The following is a 14,978-nucleotide window of genomic DNA, read 5'->3' on the forward strand; positions in this document are numbered from 1 at the left end:
CAAAAATTGTTAATAATGATTCGATAGTTAAATATAATAATAATAATAATAATAATGTAATTATGTCGCTATTACGCTGTAAAATGTATAATATTATTATGTATATAAAAATCATACGAAACTTGAAAAAAAAAAATGGTAAGTATAGGTACAAGATATAAAAAAAAACGAATTGAAAACGTAAAACGATAAAAATGAAAAAGCTGGAAAGTAAATGAAGCGCTTCGAACGAACCGGGTTCTCCGCGCTCGGTCAATGCTCACCGTACTATTCGACCTCACCATATTGAACGAATTCGGGCCGTCCTCGTAGTCGCCGACGTCCATGGACACGGTGCGCTCCAGGTCGCACTTTTTGCTCATGTCGTCTCTGTGCGTGTCCGACCGGGACGCGTAGTTGACCAGCGCGAACTCGAGCAGGGCGCCGAACACGAACGTCAGGCACACGCCCGTCCACACGTCGATGGCCTTGGTGTAGGACACGGGCGGCAGGGACGCGTTGATGCCGGACGTCTGCGTGGCCATCGTCAGCAGCGTGGTGACTCCCAGCGACACGCGCGCCGGCACCGCGCTCTGGTCCAGCCAGAACGACACCCACGACACGATCACCAACATGCAGCATGGTATGTAGATCTGGATCAGGTAGTAACTGAACTCGCGCTTGAACAGCAGGTCCACTTTCAGGCAGCTGTACTCTCCTGCGACGCATTATACAATATGTAACGCATGTTCGTGCAGCGTACCGCCACGGGCACGCGCGCAACATAACATTGTATATTTGTTCGTAAGCGGCGGTTGTTCGACGGTAATAATGGTATAATAATAATGGTATAGTAAAGGTATGACGCAATACCTAACCCAAGTCCGACGCGGAAACGTGGGTGTGAGGATATATGTAACCTGTTTTATGTTTCCGTAGGTTTTTTTAAACACCCCGTGTGCGGGGACGCGATTTCAATGAAACAACTGGGGGGGGTGCTGAACTGCTAAAGCCTTTATTTTAAGTCTCCAGTCGTATATGCTCGTGGATTACGCACAATGAGCAAGACAGAGCAACGCCCCCTCCCCCCACGTACACACAACATTCACAATGGTCATGTTTAATAATGGTTTTGTACTGTTTGCATAATATTAATATTACCTAATTCATTAATTTTCAAATTGTTAAGATACGTTTTTCACATTTATTTTATGTCGATCTATCTAATTCAATAATATTCTAACGAGTAGTTTCTCAGTTATTACAATTTCATGCTATAAGGTACAGTAGAAAATGGGAGTTCTCGTTTGAAATACAGAAATTTGTACACTCTACGGGATGAAAATTCTTAAGAATTTGAAACTATATTTATTTCGAGTTTCTGTAGGTACATAGTAGGGTTGATGAAACTTATCTGCAGTTAGGCTTAAAGGGTAGCGGTGCAGGGAATTAATTCGTGTTTCTGAGTTCGAGGTTGGAGGAAATCCGAAAATACACATTTCATTAAATTACCGTAATAATGGCGTAATTAATTATTGTATTTTGCTGTTCAAGTTTTAATCAAATCCTAATATCTGAATTATGAATAAAACGAGTCCGTAAAGAGATGATCGTGTACGAGTTATCACTATTACGATGCTCCCATGTAAGTACTATTTTATTCGAGAAAATTGTAATAATATTATTTAATTTATTAGATTATTATTTATTAGCTATTGGATTATACGATTTAAAGGATAGTCATACAAATAATGTATTATTGTTTACTGTCCGTAGCTACTGGCTTGAGTGATTCAGTGATCATAAACATAACATTTATTTTTAAATGTTAAAATTGTTTAATGCACAGTACGCATAGCTATCCAATTTAAAAAAAAAATTACTTAAAATTATTATATTCTTGTCATAAAAAGCAATCAACTTTTAAATCGTATGTTACGCAATGTACGCGAAATAAAGTATTAAAATATGTAAATTTGGACGTGCAAAAATGCATGTATGACATAATATAGGTTCATAAATAAAATAAAAAAATCTCTTTTTTCGTGGTTACGATACTTTTCACGTCATGTAGCTATTGCGTAATGTGTATAAAAGTACAATAATATACATATTTCGTTTGTTTTTATAACATGGTTGATATGTAAATATATAAAGTCTTATGAAAATTACGTTGATATTAAAATATTATAATATGTATTTTATTACCTATAATACTGTCAATGTAAAATAAAATGTGTAACTAACCTGTGTTAGTTTTGCTGTTACAATAATCCGTGAGGAATTTTTCCAGAGTGAATCTGGGTAAGTGTAAATTTTTTACAACTTGCACTGGATCGCCTTCTTTCCATAAAAATACTAAGTCGTCAGTTGTCCAGCCGTCTAGGAAAAAATTACAAGCGTGCGAGTTTTTCGTTTGAAATAATTTAATATATTTCATTAAATTATGATATTGACTTACAGCTGACCATTCGGAGTGAACACGTTTGACGATCCAATGGATATAATTTGAGATTCATTGGACACGATAGAGTAAGAGATATTCTAAATAATAATAATAATAATGAAAATATAAATCTGAAATTATTTTATATTTATTCAACCGATTAATATTTATGCTAACCTTATACTGTACAACACTAATCCATTGGGGAATATCCTGATGTACACGTTCGGCATAATTATATTGTGGAAATGACCTTCCTTCTCGTTAGAAAAGAATAAGTCGGGCATCCACACTCTGTTGGCTTCAGTCAAAGTTAAGTATTTCATTTTACCTATCCAAACAACAGGAAACATTAGTTTGTTTTTGCGCTTTAAACCAGTTGTTAATTGTTATGGTGCCAATTAAATTTTGACACGTCAGCGTTGACTGCGTCTCTCGATTTTGTCTTGAGAATTTCACGAATGTTAACAATTGGTAAATAGAGGTAACTAATTATTGTAACTTTCTGATTTCCCTGAACGTATTTTTTTGGAGATTTTGGGTTTTTTTTTTTTTAAACTATTGTATCGGCGGATCACTGAGTCTTCTCGAACTATATACGCTAGGCCCCAGCTATACAACATCGCCCGAACGCTGTCCTTCAAGATACAGCTGATGTGGAATTAATGTAAAAAATAAAATAAAAAATTGGGTCATCGTGTTCGAAATGGGAACGCGTGAAAAATGTACATTAATACACTATGTAAGTATAGATTATACATAGGGTCCGGTTGTGCGTGGCGAGGCGCGGTGGGTGTGGGTAGGTGTACTCCACTGGCAAACTTGAACGCGGACGCGCGCGCCCAAGTTACGTCGGGTGGGTGGCTCCTGGAGTACGCTTTTAGTAAGCAAAGTGATTTCCATGTATTTACCGTTGTAATCGTTAAATTTTAGCCTCTCGTCCATCCATTGTTCGCGGAACGTCAGTTGCACACTGTACTCCTAACACACAAAACACACGTTTAGAAATTTATCACATGTACAGCACACGAATATAACACACACACATTTATATAATATATAACCGTGTATAGATCACGACAATACAATATATTATATCATATTGTATTATTATGTACACGTTATAATATTTAATAACAACGACGAAATACATTCGTGGCCGGGGGAATTCAGCTGCCGGGAGACGCTTGCGCTAGTCCGAAAACAATATAATATTATTATGACAGTGCCTTTGTGCACTGTGTGTCGCACACCAGAAAAATTCAGTAAAAAGAATTAGACACACACTTGCCGCACAGGGTGGGCGTCAAGTGCTCGAATTATATTATAGTGACCGCGTTAGGTCACTTGCGTTCACGAGTCGAGTCATGTTATAATGCGCTTCTAAAAATGGGTAAGATTAGCCGTTAAGGTGGTAGTAATGACCGCCAACAAATATTATTCGAAATTACATTACGATCTATATAATCAATTTTTTTTTTGTTGGTTTCAACTGGTCCCCGAGTGTTGACCTTGTACGACAAGTATTTTGAAAATTCAGTATTGGACAGCGCAGCACGTCAAGTCGAAAAGGCATTTTGTTCTCGTAGGCCACTATGATATTATATCAGTTTCTATTCGTAAAATATATTAATTTACAAATACCACGACAGATACAGTGTTGGAAGAGTCGCTTACAAAAAAAAAAAAAACAAATATTGTTCATGACAAGTCTTAAAAAAAAAAAAACAAAAACTGCGTTAACTACTCGTTAACAAGATTATCCGAAGGGGGATACAAATTACAAGATAAGTCGACTAGCTTATGTGTTTTTTTGAGTTTTATACCTCAAATATAACTTATAAGTTCTTCGAGTGGCAAGAAAAAACGTCGAGTTATTGCGTCTCTATTCTATAATAGTTACTACTCTTTTAAAATATTTTATTAAAATGTAAAACGTATAAATTCGAAAATACACAAAGAACACTCAAGTTCTTCAAAACCGTGATTTCATTGCCGTTCTCTCCAACACTGCGTTGATATCGTTGCTCAACCACTACACACACATATTATTATAATATATGTGTACAGAGTGTCTCGCTGTGTTTGTCCGTGTACGTATCCGCCCGACTATAGTATTCTTCTATTAGCCTCCTGCCGAACTCGTAGACCTATATATATAGCTATTTTGAAACACTTATAACGACAATATTATTAAAATTAAAAAGTGTAACTTTTTTTTTTAGATATTTTTCCACAACTAAATAGGTACATGCTCGACGAATCGGCTTTTATCGCGGATTCTCAGGAAACGCAAACATACCTCCTCTATATTTCCCCACACATCAATACATGTATAGTGATGAGAAAAACGGGTCGCGTTAACGGGTACAAATACGTAAATATGGCGAGACACCCTGCATTATAATAATAATAATAATAATAATAATATGTACAGTCGGGACGGTGAATTATAGTGTAAAATTTTACGGATCTATCTCCCCATCACACTCCCCCGGCCGCAAATGGAAACGTGCGCCAGTGATCGGTGCGTCCTGTAGCGCACGTGACGTGTCACCGCAGGACTCCTGGGTCACTGTCGACTTCGCGATTTCCGGGCGAATCGACGAAAAAGAAAAGCGTCCGCGCCCGCAGCGATTCGCCCGGAAACTGCGCGTTTCCAGTAACAAAAATAATGATCGCATTATATTATTATTATATATATATATATATATATTAAATAAAACAAACAGCGCACAAATACAGCAATAAAGTGACATGCGTGTGTGTGTGTGTGTGTGTGTCTGTGTGTCTGTGTGCGCGTGTGTGTGTACACCAAGACCAAAAATGCAATGGATCGACCACCGGCCGTGTGTGGTGCGACCGTCCGTATCGCCCGCAACGGCAAAAATGTGCAGGCGGAGACGAGCCGGTTATAATTATATTTTTTTCTGTCAACTGTGTGACGCGTGTGGGGTGGGACACTACGGATACATTACGGAAGCGTAACAACAACGACATTATTCATACGTATACGTGCAAGCATGTAGCGGATCGTATATAATATTTTATTTTCGAAAATAAAGCATGCAAAATAAAACGAGTTATCGAACGAAATCGTCATAGATACACATCTGAGGCACAGAAAGTTACAGATTAAAAAACAGTGAGGCAGGTGACAGTCATAATGTATAATAATAATAATAACAATAATAATAATAATAATAATAATCAAAATAAACGCATTTCAAAAAAAAAAAAAAAGAAAAAAAAGAAAACCAACAAAAGCATTTTTAATCTTTTTTTCTCATGAATTATTAACATCCGACATGGTCAAAGGTTATGGGAATTTTGTTTTGCTTTGTTTTTTTTTTTTTTTTTTTCATTATTCACCACGAGACCCGGCAAATTTCCTAAAAGCACTGAATGTTTTTCCGCGCACGTAAAATTGTTCCCAGTTATATTTTGGTTATTTTCTCATTGCAAGAGGTACGTTCGACCGTTTGGTGTTTGGCATCCTACATATTATTTTGTATTCGTTTTGGAAGTATGTAATGTTAATACGGTATGAATGGTGTGTCAGTGAGGTGAACAAAATATTACAATAATAATGTACAGGGAAACCGACTTGTCACTTAGGTAAGTACTATTAATTCCAATAAACTTTTAGAACGAGTTAGATACGGACATTCAAATAAAGCAATACCTATTTAAATAGATAACTAAATTCAGTGTTTTGTTACTATTGATTCCCTTCGCAATGTTATATGCCGTAGTAACTGTATTATATTATCTTTTGTTTTCCCCAGAAAAGTTATATTATGTTTATTTAATACATTTTTGAAGTATAAAACTTTTCGAAACAAATACTGCTTTAAAAGTGCCCTAACAAATTAAATTAAAAAAGTGCACACAAATTGTTTAATTGTTTATTTCTACAACAATAGTTTTGAAGTTTATAGATTTTTATAAAAGTATAAAAGTAAAATAACTTAGCATGATATTATATTATGTATTATATAATATATAAGTATTTATATATATATATATATTATATATATGTATATGTTAATACAATATACACTATTGAGTTAATTCAATATATTATATATATATTTATATAAATGTATATATATTACTATATTATGTTGATGTATGATTGTATGTATTTATATACAAGACACAAAATGCCTAAATACACACACCATTTCAATGCATTATTTAACAAAAAATAAAAATAAATAACAAAAACAAGTTATGAGTTCAGAATAATCAATATTTAAAATGAAAATAAAATACTTGTGGAATTTGATTAAAAAAACACATCTTGTCCAACAGAAAATAATAAATGTGTAAAGAAAACTATCATTTTGAATTATGTGTACTGTATGTATAATAATATATAAATAGTGGAATGATTAATCGGATTTCAATTGATTATTGTGCGTCAGACGAGCAGACCTCAGGACTCAGTTGGATTATGATTACGTGATCCTGTTGGTCAAGACATATGCCTACGGCCACGAAAACAAAAACATAAAATCCGCAAATAAATTGGGCGCAATCTCACAACAGAAAACCAAATAATAATATGTCATAAAAACAAAATAAATCCAATAAAAATTATTTAAGGCCATCACCCGACTCACCATTTTGTAATCATCAATTCTGCTGATGGACCGTACCAACATGTTGACATACACAATGCAGGGAGAGTCGCCTGCGGGATACAATAAAGACCGACAAAATATAGTCAGCGGTTAGAAAAAACAAGTCAGCATACTACATATTACATTATTTCAAGAGAAAATAATATTCAAATAAAAAATTAAAAAAAAAAAAAATCAAGAGTAACCTAAAAATAACATCGCGGGAAGTACTATGTATAACTTTTTTAAGAAAAAATTCTAGCGCTATTTGTTAGGCCATTCACTATAATATTATAACATTATCCTTTACGGATTTGAATTGTACAGGGTGTGCGATGGACGTCAGATGCATACATTACTCATGGGAAATTGTTTGCGTATAAATTAAAGTAAGTGACCCTGATGTTAAAATTATTGGTATTTGGACTATTTGGAAGTGGGGTTATTATTCAACGCATTACGGATAATTCTTATGTGTGTGTATAACTATGACTATTAATTACTTAAAATGAAACATATATTATATTAAAATATGAGGTCTGTAATTATTTCCTCATTATTAGTGTAAGTTATTATATGTAACGGTATACCTAGGTACTACTAAAACGATGGAACTATTTATAACATTTTCGGTTTTGTTTATGCAGGGAAATAAAAAACTATTATATTGTCATTAATTTGTTCTGTTATGAGTTTTTCCAGGATATGGCTGTAATTTAGTATTTTAGTATTAAAATGATTAAAGGTAGTTTTTAGTGGAAATAGAGGAAACTTGGAAAGTCTTTTATTGAGTTCACGAGGACTGCGTGACAAATTGCTTTTTATTGTGAACTAAATAAGTTTTAAAAATAAATAGTTACTAATAATTTTTAAAAATTGTACAATTCAGTGCAGTTATTAAATTTAAAAGATCACAAGATGTCGTTTACATTGAAATAGAAAGTTAAATTTGTTTCGTTGTGATTCAAGTATTTAACATTATAATTAAAGCATAGCGGAAATGGAAGCAAAACGAATTCGTACAAGCAAAATTGTTTTTAGGAAAATATTAAGAAAATATTGTGAAATCAATGAAACAAGAAGATTTTATAAGTATTGTTTTCCAATTACCAGATTTTAATTTCAGCTACACAGTGTTTTGGTGATATTTGAAATTCATAATCGATTTTTTTTTCAGATTTGTATATTATAATTGTTAGCTTTAAATAAAATTTGTATAACTAGGTATCTAAAATATAAAACAAAATAAAAAAAAATGCACGTGACATTTTTATGAAACTTTTGAGACACACGATAAGTTAAAATACACGGATAAATAATTGCAATAAGGTGAACTTCATATTTTATCCGTTTAACAAACTAAAATACGTTCAAAATCAATCGGATATTTTCGATCAAATAAAATTATTGTTTAAATCGATACTCGTGAATCAAAAGTAAATATTTATACATCGTAACAAATGAAGTGGAAAGTGTCCCCTAAAATTAATAACTGAACAAAAGTGTCACTGGATTGAAGGAGGGCATCATTGAACACCGATACTGGTGGAGTATAAAAAAAAATGTAATAAAGTATTTTTTCGACATAATTCATCATTTTAAAGAGGATGTCTTATTAAATTACTCGACAACTGAAGAAGACGCTTATATAATAGTTTGAATGGAAATAAGTGAGTTGAAAGTTTAATGAACCATTTTAAATTTTAAGAATGTTTCACAGAGGAATTAGTACTGATTTATTCTATAAAAGTTTAAAATCACGCATAATATAAATCAATCAAATTTATTTTGATAGGATGCCAGGATGGTAATAATCGCGTTACTAAAGGATGAACGTGTAAATACATATTTTAAGATTTATTTTATTTATTTGTAATACAAGTATACAACTTATTAGTATTTTATACATTTCTAATTGATTATATAGGTACCTAGTGATGAAAAACGGTCTGAAATGTATGGTTAGTATTAACTATTAAGTAATTTCAAAAAGCCACAAGAATATGTGTAATTTTTTTTTTCTGTTAGATTGGTGCATGTTATACATACTTTTGTCTACGTGTGATCAAATCATAATGTATTAAATTTCTTAAAACAACTGAAGGTTGTTTTATTTCAAATAAAATATATACTTAGGATATTTTGACGACAAGTCTCACTGGAACATGATTAAAACAATTATTTTAAATGAGAATACTATTTTTTTTTAAACCCGTCTTCGCGTCTTACGACGATTGCAGGCGCTTAAAACTTTAGGCTCGGCCACAATGTTGAATCTATTACAATATAATATACATATTAAATGCAACGACCACGGCATATGTTATTGTATTATTATTGTATTATATGTTTTTCGATCTAATACACGTTACAGCGCTATAATATAACTATAGATATATATATGCATCGAATAAGAGTAAAATAATATTATAATTTTATATTATGACGTATACTGTCAAACTTAAATCAGCGTATAATATAGTATACTTTAATAATATTATAATTTATATTGCTTACATTAGCGTTACTAATACGAATATTCTATAGCGCCTATCTAAAATCGACCCGTTATAGGTATACCTTGCAAGTTTATCATTATATTATAGATAATAGATATAATATACAATACGGCGGTAATTATATAATAATTATAATAATATTAAGTGATTTCTGTCAATTAAGTCAACAAGCGTACAATTTAGTCCAGCAATAATTCTATTGTTATATTATCATTAATTTATTCTAAGTGTATGTATAGTCATATTATGTTACGCATCCCGGAAAAAGCTCTTTGTCAATTTATTAGTGTGAAAACCGCGTGTTTTTATGCGTTTTACGGGGTAGGTTTTCATTTTTTCGTTCTTAAAATATTATATATAACAGGTTTTATTATTTATTTTATACACAATCATTCCATGTAATGTACAAAAATAAAAAAAACTGCTATGAATGCAAAATAAAACGTTCATCAAGAGCGGGTGAAAGATTCAGGAAACATAATATTGTTATAGTATATAATATATAGCGGACGGGACCATCTACAAATATATTATTGATAACGTTTACGTTACCAATAAAATGTAGAATAAATTTTTCTCTAAGTATAAATATATAAAACAACAAAAAATTGCGTTTGTTTTCGCTCAAAATACCAGCATCCAACCTAGACAAGATGACTTACCATCTTGTTGTCACTTATTGTCATGATACTTCTCACAAATAGGTTTATGTGCACGATTGTTGGGCCATCTAGGGAGTTATAAAATATTTTAAATATATTTGTATATATATTATTTGTTAATTGTTATCGTTCAAAGTACAATAAATTTGCTAATTTCTGTAAATATGACGGTTCATAAGATATTATTACCCTAAGACGTATTGTTACATAATTGTATTATTATTTATCTTGTAAAACATTGCACGCATTAAGCACATCTCAACGATTATTGAATTATTAAAGAAGAATGCACCATTATTAATATTCATCGAGCGTAGCGAAGAGAGCGTTGAAAAGTTTTGAGCAAAAATCCTAATTTAAACACATATACATCTAAAACATTTTTATGTTCCTACAAGGAACTAAGGAAGAATATAAATATATAAATATATAATATATACTAAAAACATATTATCTTCTTCAAAAAAGTTTAACCCCTTTTATGTTAAAATTTTCTATATGAAAAACGTATTTTTTTGTTAAATAATTAGTATTAAAAAGATATACATTAATATTCGGAAAAATAATTTTATACATTTCCATAAAGTAATAATATAGTTTTGGCTGTTTTTAAATATTTAAATATTATGGCATTGAAAATATATTGAACGGATTTGTAATACATATTGTTTATTTAAGATTCCCAGTATAAATTAAATGTAAATGAAAAAACTGTTATTTTTGTACTATTTTTGATAGTATAAATTTAAACGGATTTTTGCTCAAGTGTATATTTAAAAAAAAAAAATGTGTAATGACTGTAAAACCGCAATTCTCAATCATAGCTTGAAAATAAAAACGAACTTATTAATAGATTGCTGTTTAAACGAAAAAATAAATAAAATATCAAGTGCTATATGTAAGAACATGTAACCCTGAAATAGGCAATAAAATATTATATAAAAGAGTTGTACGTAGTGCGGATAATAGTGCATAAAATATTGTTAAACCGTAATAAATGGTTAAAAGATAATAATTGTGACATATTTCGTTGATAGAAACAATTGAAAATTGAGTGAACCAATGTGCTTAACCGATTTGACTTACCATTTCTTTGTCACTAATTTTCTCGACGTTTCGTAGCATTAAATCTATTTTAACAATAACCGGGCCATCTAGGAATTATTATTAAGAGTACTGATTTTATGTTTGTTACCAATATTATTATTTCGATACAATTAAATAAACGAAATATTATTAGTATTAACTTTTGCTGGTTGTTACAACTATAGCTGAAGGCCCCCAACAGACAAAGTAAAAATGAGTGGCCACTTGAAAGTTAAAAGTTAAATCCTGCTCCTATATATACAGGCATCATAATATAACACAAAAGGGGATTTGGCACTATGCACAAGTACTCATAGAATTTTTCAGTTTGGCGAAAAGCCTAAAGTACTTCGAGTATTTAAACAAAAAATAAAACTTTGAAGGGAAAATTAAAAAAAAAAAAGTAATAATGAAGAAAAAATAAGGTGTCGCTTTTATGATGAACCCACAAGATTAAATCAATTCCTTCCTCCCCTTTAATGTTTTACAAATATTGTTGAGATCATGAGATTGTTTAATATAAAATCATTTTCACTTTTCACGTAGTTGTAATAATGTTAATTTAATAAAACATACATAAAAAAATAAAAAAATAAATGAAGATAATGAATTGTTTTGGTCGTGAGCATGTAACAATTTTTCATTTTTATACAAAAGAACATAATTTTGAATCGTATTTTACCTGTGCCATTAACTCCTGATGGACGGATCCTAGCATCGTAGCTCCCTGGACCTAAAATTTGATCAAGAACTTCTTTTTCTTTGTGCCTATAGTTGACTTTTGGTACGCATCTGTGTTGAGAATTTCCTTTATGATTATTACACCCATCATCGTCAATTCGAGTGCTGTAATAAACAAGAACTTTTATTACAAAATATTATACATTATTGCTGGATAAATTTAATCCAAGATTATTTTATCCGTGAAAATGTTATTTAAAAACGTTTTTGTTAAAGATTACAGTATGGACAATTACTATATTTACAATTAACGTCCGTTTTATTTCATAATTTGAAATTAAAGTATAGTTATCAATTTATCATACAGATAAATCATAAATAAATCCCTCAATTAACTGTAGAATAAAATATTTTGTTATTGTTTTTTATTATTTTGTTGATAATTAATAGCATACAATAAATACTAAATTTTAAACTCAATTAAAGTAGAATTCATACAATCATTGATTACTGTTATGATTAAACTTGCTTGTAGACAAAAGTTTCTTACCAACAATATTGAGCAAAGAGCGCAAACAAAAATACCATCAAGAACGATGGCCACTCCTTGAAACTAGCCATTCTCTGCAGTAACCCTAAAACAAAAACAAGCAACGAAATTATTCTCAATTGCTTAGTTTAGCATACATACGGGCACAGATAATAATAGGTACTTGATCACATTTCCCACCAGTTGTATGAGAAATGTGTCGATTTTCTGAATACGAGTTTTGATTGATCAGTAATCACTATTGGCAGGTATAGGTACTACCTATACATGCTATACTTAAATATAATAATATAATGGGATGGCGCCACCCGTCCTATTCTGATGCATTATAATATATTAAATTATTCAAGCGGTTCGTAAATCACGGTTATTTACCTAAATATGCGTACATGGTTTCGGTCTGGTCGTGTGCTTATAATTTATATATTATACTATTATTATGTTCAAACGGCACAGTGACTATTATAATATAATAATTTTGTTGTACTAGTCTGAACAACTACATGGAATCTCGAAGGGTTTGATATTATGGCGTATACAATAGTACAATATATAGGTACTGTGTTGTACTGTTGTGCACTCGTACGAAGGATTAGTATTATGTTATCGCGTTGATTATATTATCTGAAGACATGTAACGATATTGAATGCAATTATTATTATGCTTATTATGCACATAAGCATGTGGCGCAGTATTACACGCGTGCTGCACCGTATTTTGTGCCGTATTGTCTGTTTTACACCGATTCCGTCGGTTTTATATTATCATATTTTTTTTAAAAAAAAGCGAATTTAACTGATTTCTATGTATTTTTGAGCGGACGGCTGAAATTACAGTAATATGTACGCCTGCGCATCTACGCCCAAAATGTGCATACTATTATGTAATGCTCGGAAATAATACTATTATTTTATTTGATGAAGTAATAAGTGTCGTATAGCAGCAATACAATAGCGATATAAGTGTGTAACGCGTTTTCGAATCAAGTTGTGCTTTACATAATATGGCAAAAAGAAAAAATTCGAATCCAAAAAAAAAAAAAAAAAACAAACTTGAATTACGGTTTGCGGGGACCGTCCGAAAAGGCGAACAACGACTACATTGTACAGTTACGGACGCGTTGGCATTTCGCAGCAGAGCCGACCCCGCAGACGCGGATAGACCGAAACCTAGTTGACCCAGTTTGCCGGTGACGTGTGCGCTCGTCGGACCACCGCAAGCGACTAGGGGAAGTATTGGTACGAAAAAGCAAAAAAATTTGTGTTACAAATATTCTTTGCGATGTATCAACATAGGCGTCAACGGTCGTTTCGCGAACTCTAATTATCGATGACGATGACGGTGAGGCATATTTTCGATAATAATATGATAATATAATATTTTTCCCTATTGTTGCGATGTAAAAACTGAATCAAGGACGACGAGTAACAGTCGAAAAAATGAATTTACGCGTGTTTCGTCTCCTGTAGATATTAGGATAGAATATTAATTATTGGTCCCCGGGAGTTACATTAGCCGTAGACATAGGGCGTTTCGTTCCCGGCGTATAACGTCAAATCACAGGACATTTGCCTCCCGCGATGTTTATGAGTCTTTAATGACGAGAAATAAAATGAAATGTGTTTATAACAATTGTTTATCCAAATAGTCCAAATAAGTATAAATGGGTATGAGTGTGGACAAAGACTTGTGCAATGGATCGTACTCACTGATACACTATTATCTCTTATCTTCCGATTACGAAGCATAACTGCGCGGTGTACTGTTCTGAAATGAAAACAATAATAGTTAGCCTAACTTGACCATAAATCAACTGACTGCCATTGGAATTGATTGAAATAATGTTTTTAACTACCAGGTGACCAAATATCCTATTTTCCCAATAGATAATAATATTTATGTATACATATTATCTATGTATTTTCCCGCGGGGACGAAACTTCCGTTTATAACTATTTAACACGTGTGACGTGTCTTGATTGTACGGTTTGAGTAATACACGTGTGGTCGAAATTCATTGGCGCTGCCGAATAATTTCCGGAATACGAGTGTCGGATTTCAAGCTACTCGAAAATTGGCCGGTGACTGCGGGTGGCTTATTAGCGATACACGCGGGTATAGTATAACGTATAATATTATTTGTACCCATGTACCTCCGGAATTCGTGATGTTTTGATGAAATTGCCCTGTCCGGTAACACGGAAATTCGGAATACAGTTCGAAAACCTATTCGAAATGCACTCCGCAGGTCACCAGTTTTCGGAAAAGCGAACGGCGACGACGCAAAGTCTCCTACTTTAGCGTCCGCGCAACAATCGATTTTATCGAGTGGGGATGGGTAGCTTTGTCTGCGCGTCATATAATATAATATTATCATTCCTATGTAGGTAATCGGATTCTAAGGGATTCTCGGGTGACTCGCCCAC

The 14,978-nt window shown here is 32.3% G+C and overlaps 1 protein-coding gene across 6 annotated transcripts in view; it reads right to left on the minus strand.

The window, feature by feature from the left end:
- LOC132945882 (glutamate-gated chloride channel) overlaps positions 1-14,978 on the minus strand; it is a 37,149-nt gene that overhangs the window by 4,121 nt on the left and 18,050 nt on the right. Inside the window, exons 2-9 of one of the 6 annotated variants that reach the window (XM_061015682.1) lie at positions 12,552-12,636; positions 12,003-12,166; positions 11,321-11,388; positions 3,337-3,406; positions 2,603-2,756; positions 2,441-2,523; positions 2,227-2,361; positions 264-697 (exon numbers count right to left, since the gene is read on the minus strand). In XM_061015682.1, coding sequence (XP_060871665.1) covers positions 264-697; positions 2,227-2,361; positions 2,441-2,523; positions 2,603-2,756; positions 3,337-3,406; positions 11,321-11,388; positions 12,003-12,166; positions 12,552-12,622 — 1,179 coding nt within the window. In that variant the 5' untranslated portion in view covers positions 12,623-12,636. Of the gene's footprint in view, positions 1-263; positions 698-2,226; positions 2,362-2,440; positions 2,524-2,602; positions 2,757-3,336; positions 3,407-7,053; positions 7,125-10,234; positions 10,303-11,320; positions 11,389-12,002; positions 12,167-12,551; positions 12,637-14,978 lie in introns of those variants that run through there. The other 5 variants (XM_061015680.1, XM_061015681.1, XM_061015683.1 and 2 more) reach the window with 5 other exon arrangements.

Source organism: Metopolophium dirhodum, chromosome 5, assembly GCF_019925205.1.
Source record: "Metopolophium dirhodum isolate CAU chromosome 5, ASM1992520v1, whole genome shotgun sequence".
Taxonomy (NCBI): domain Eukaryota; kingdom Metazoa; phylum Arthropoda; class Insecta; order Hemiptera; family Aphididae; genus Metopolophium; species Metopolophium dirhodum.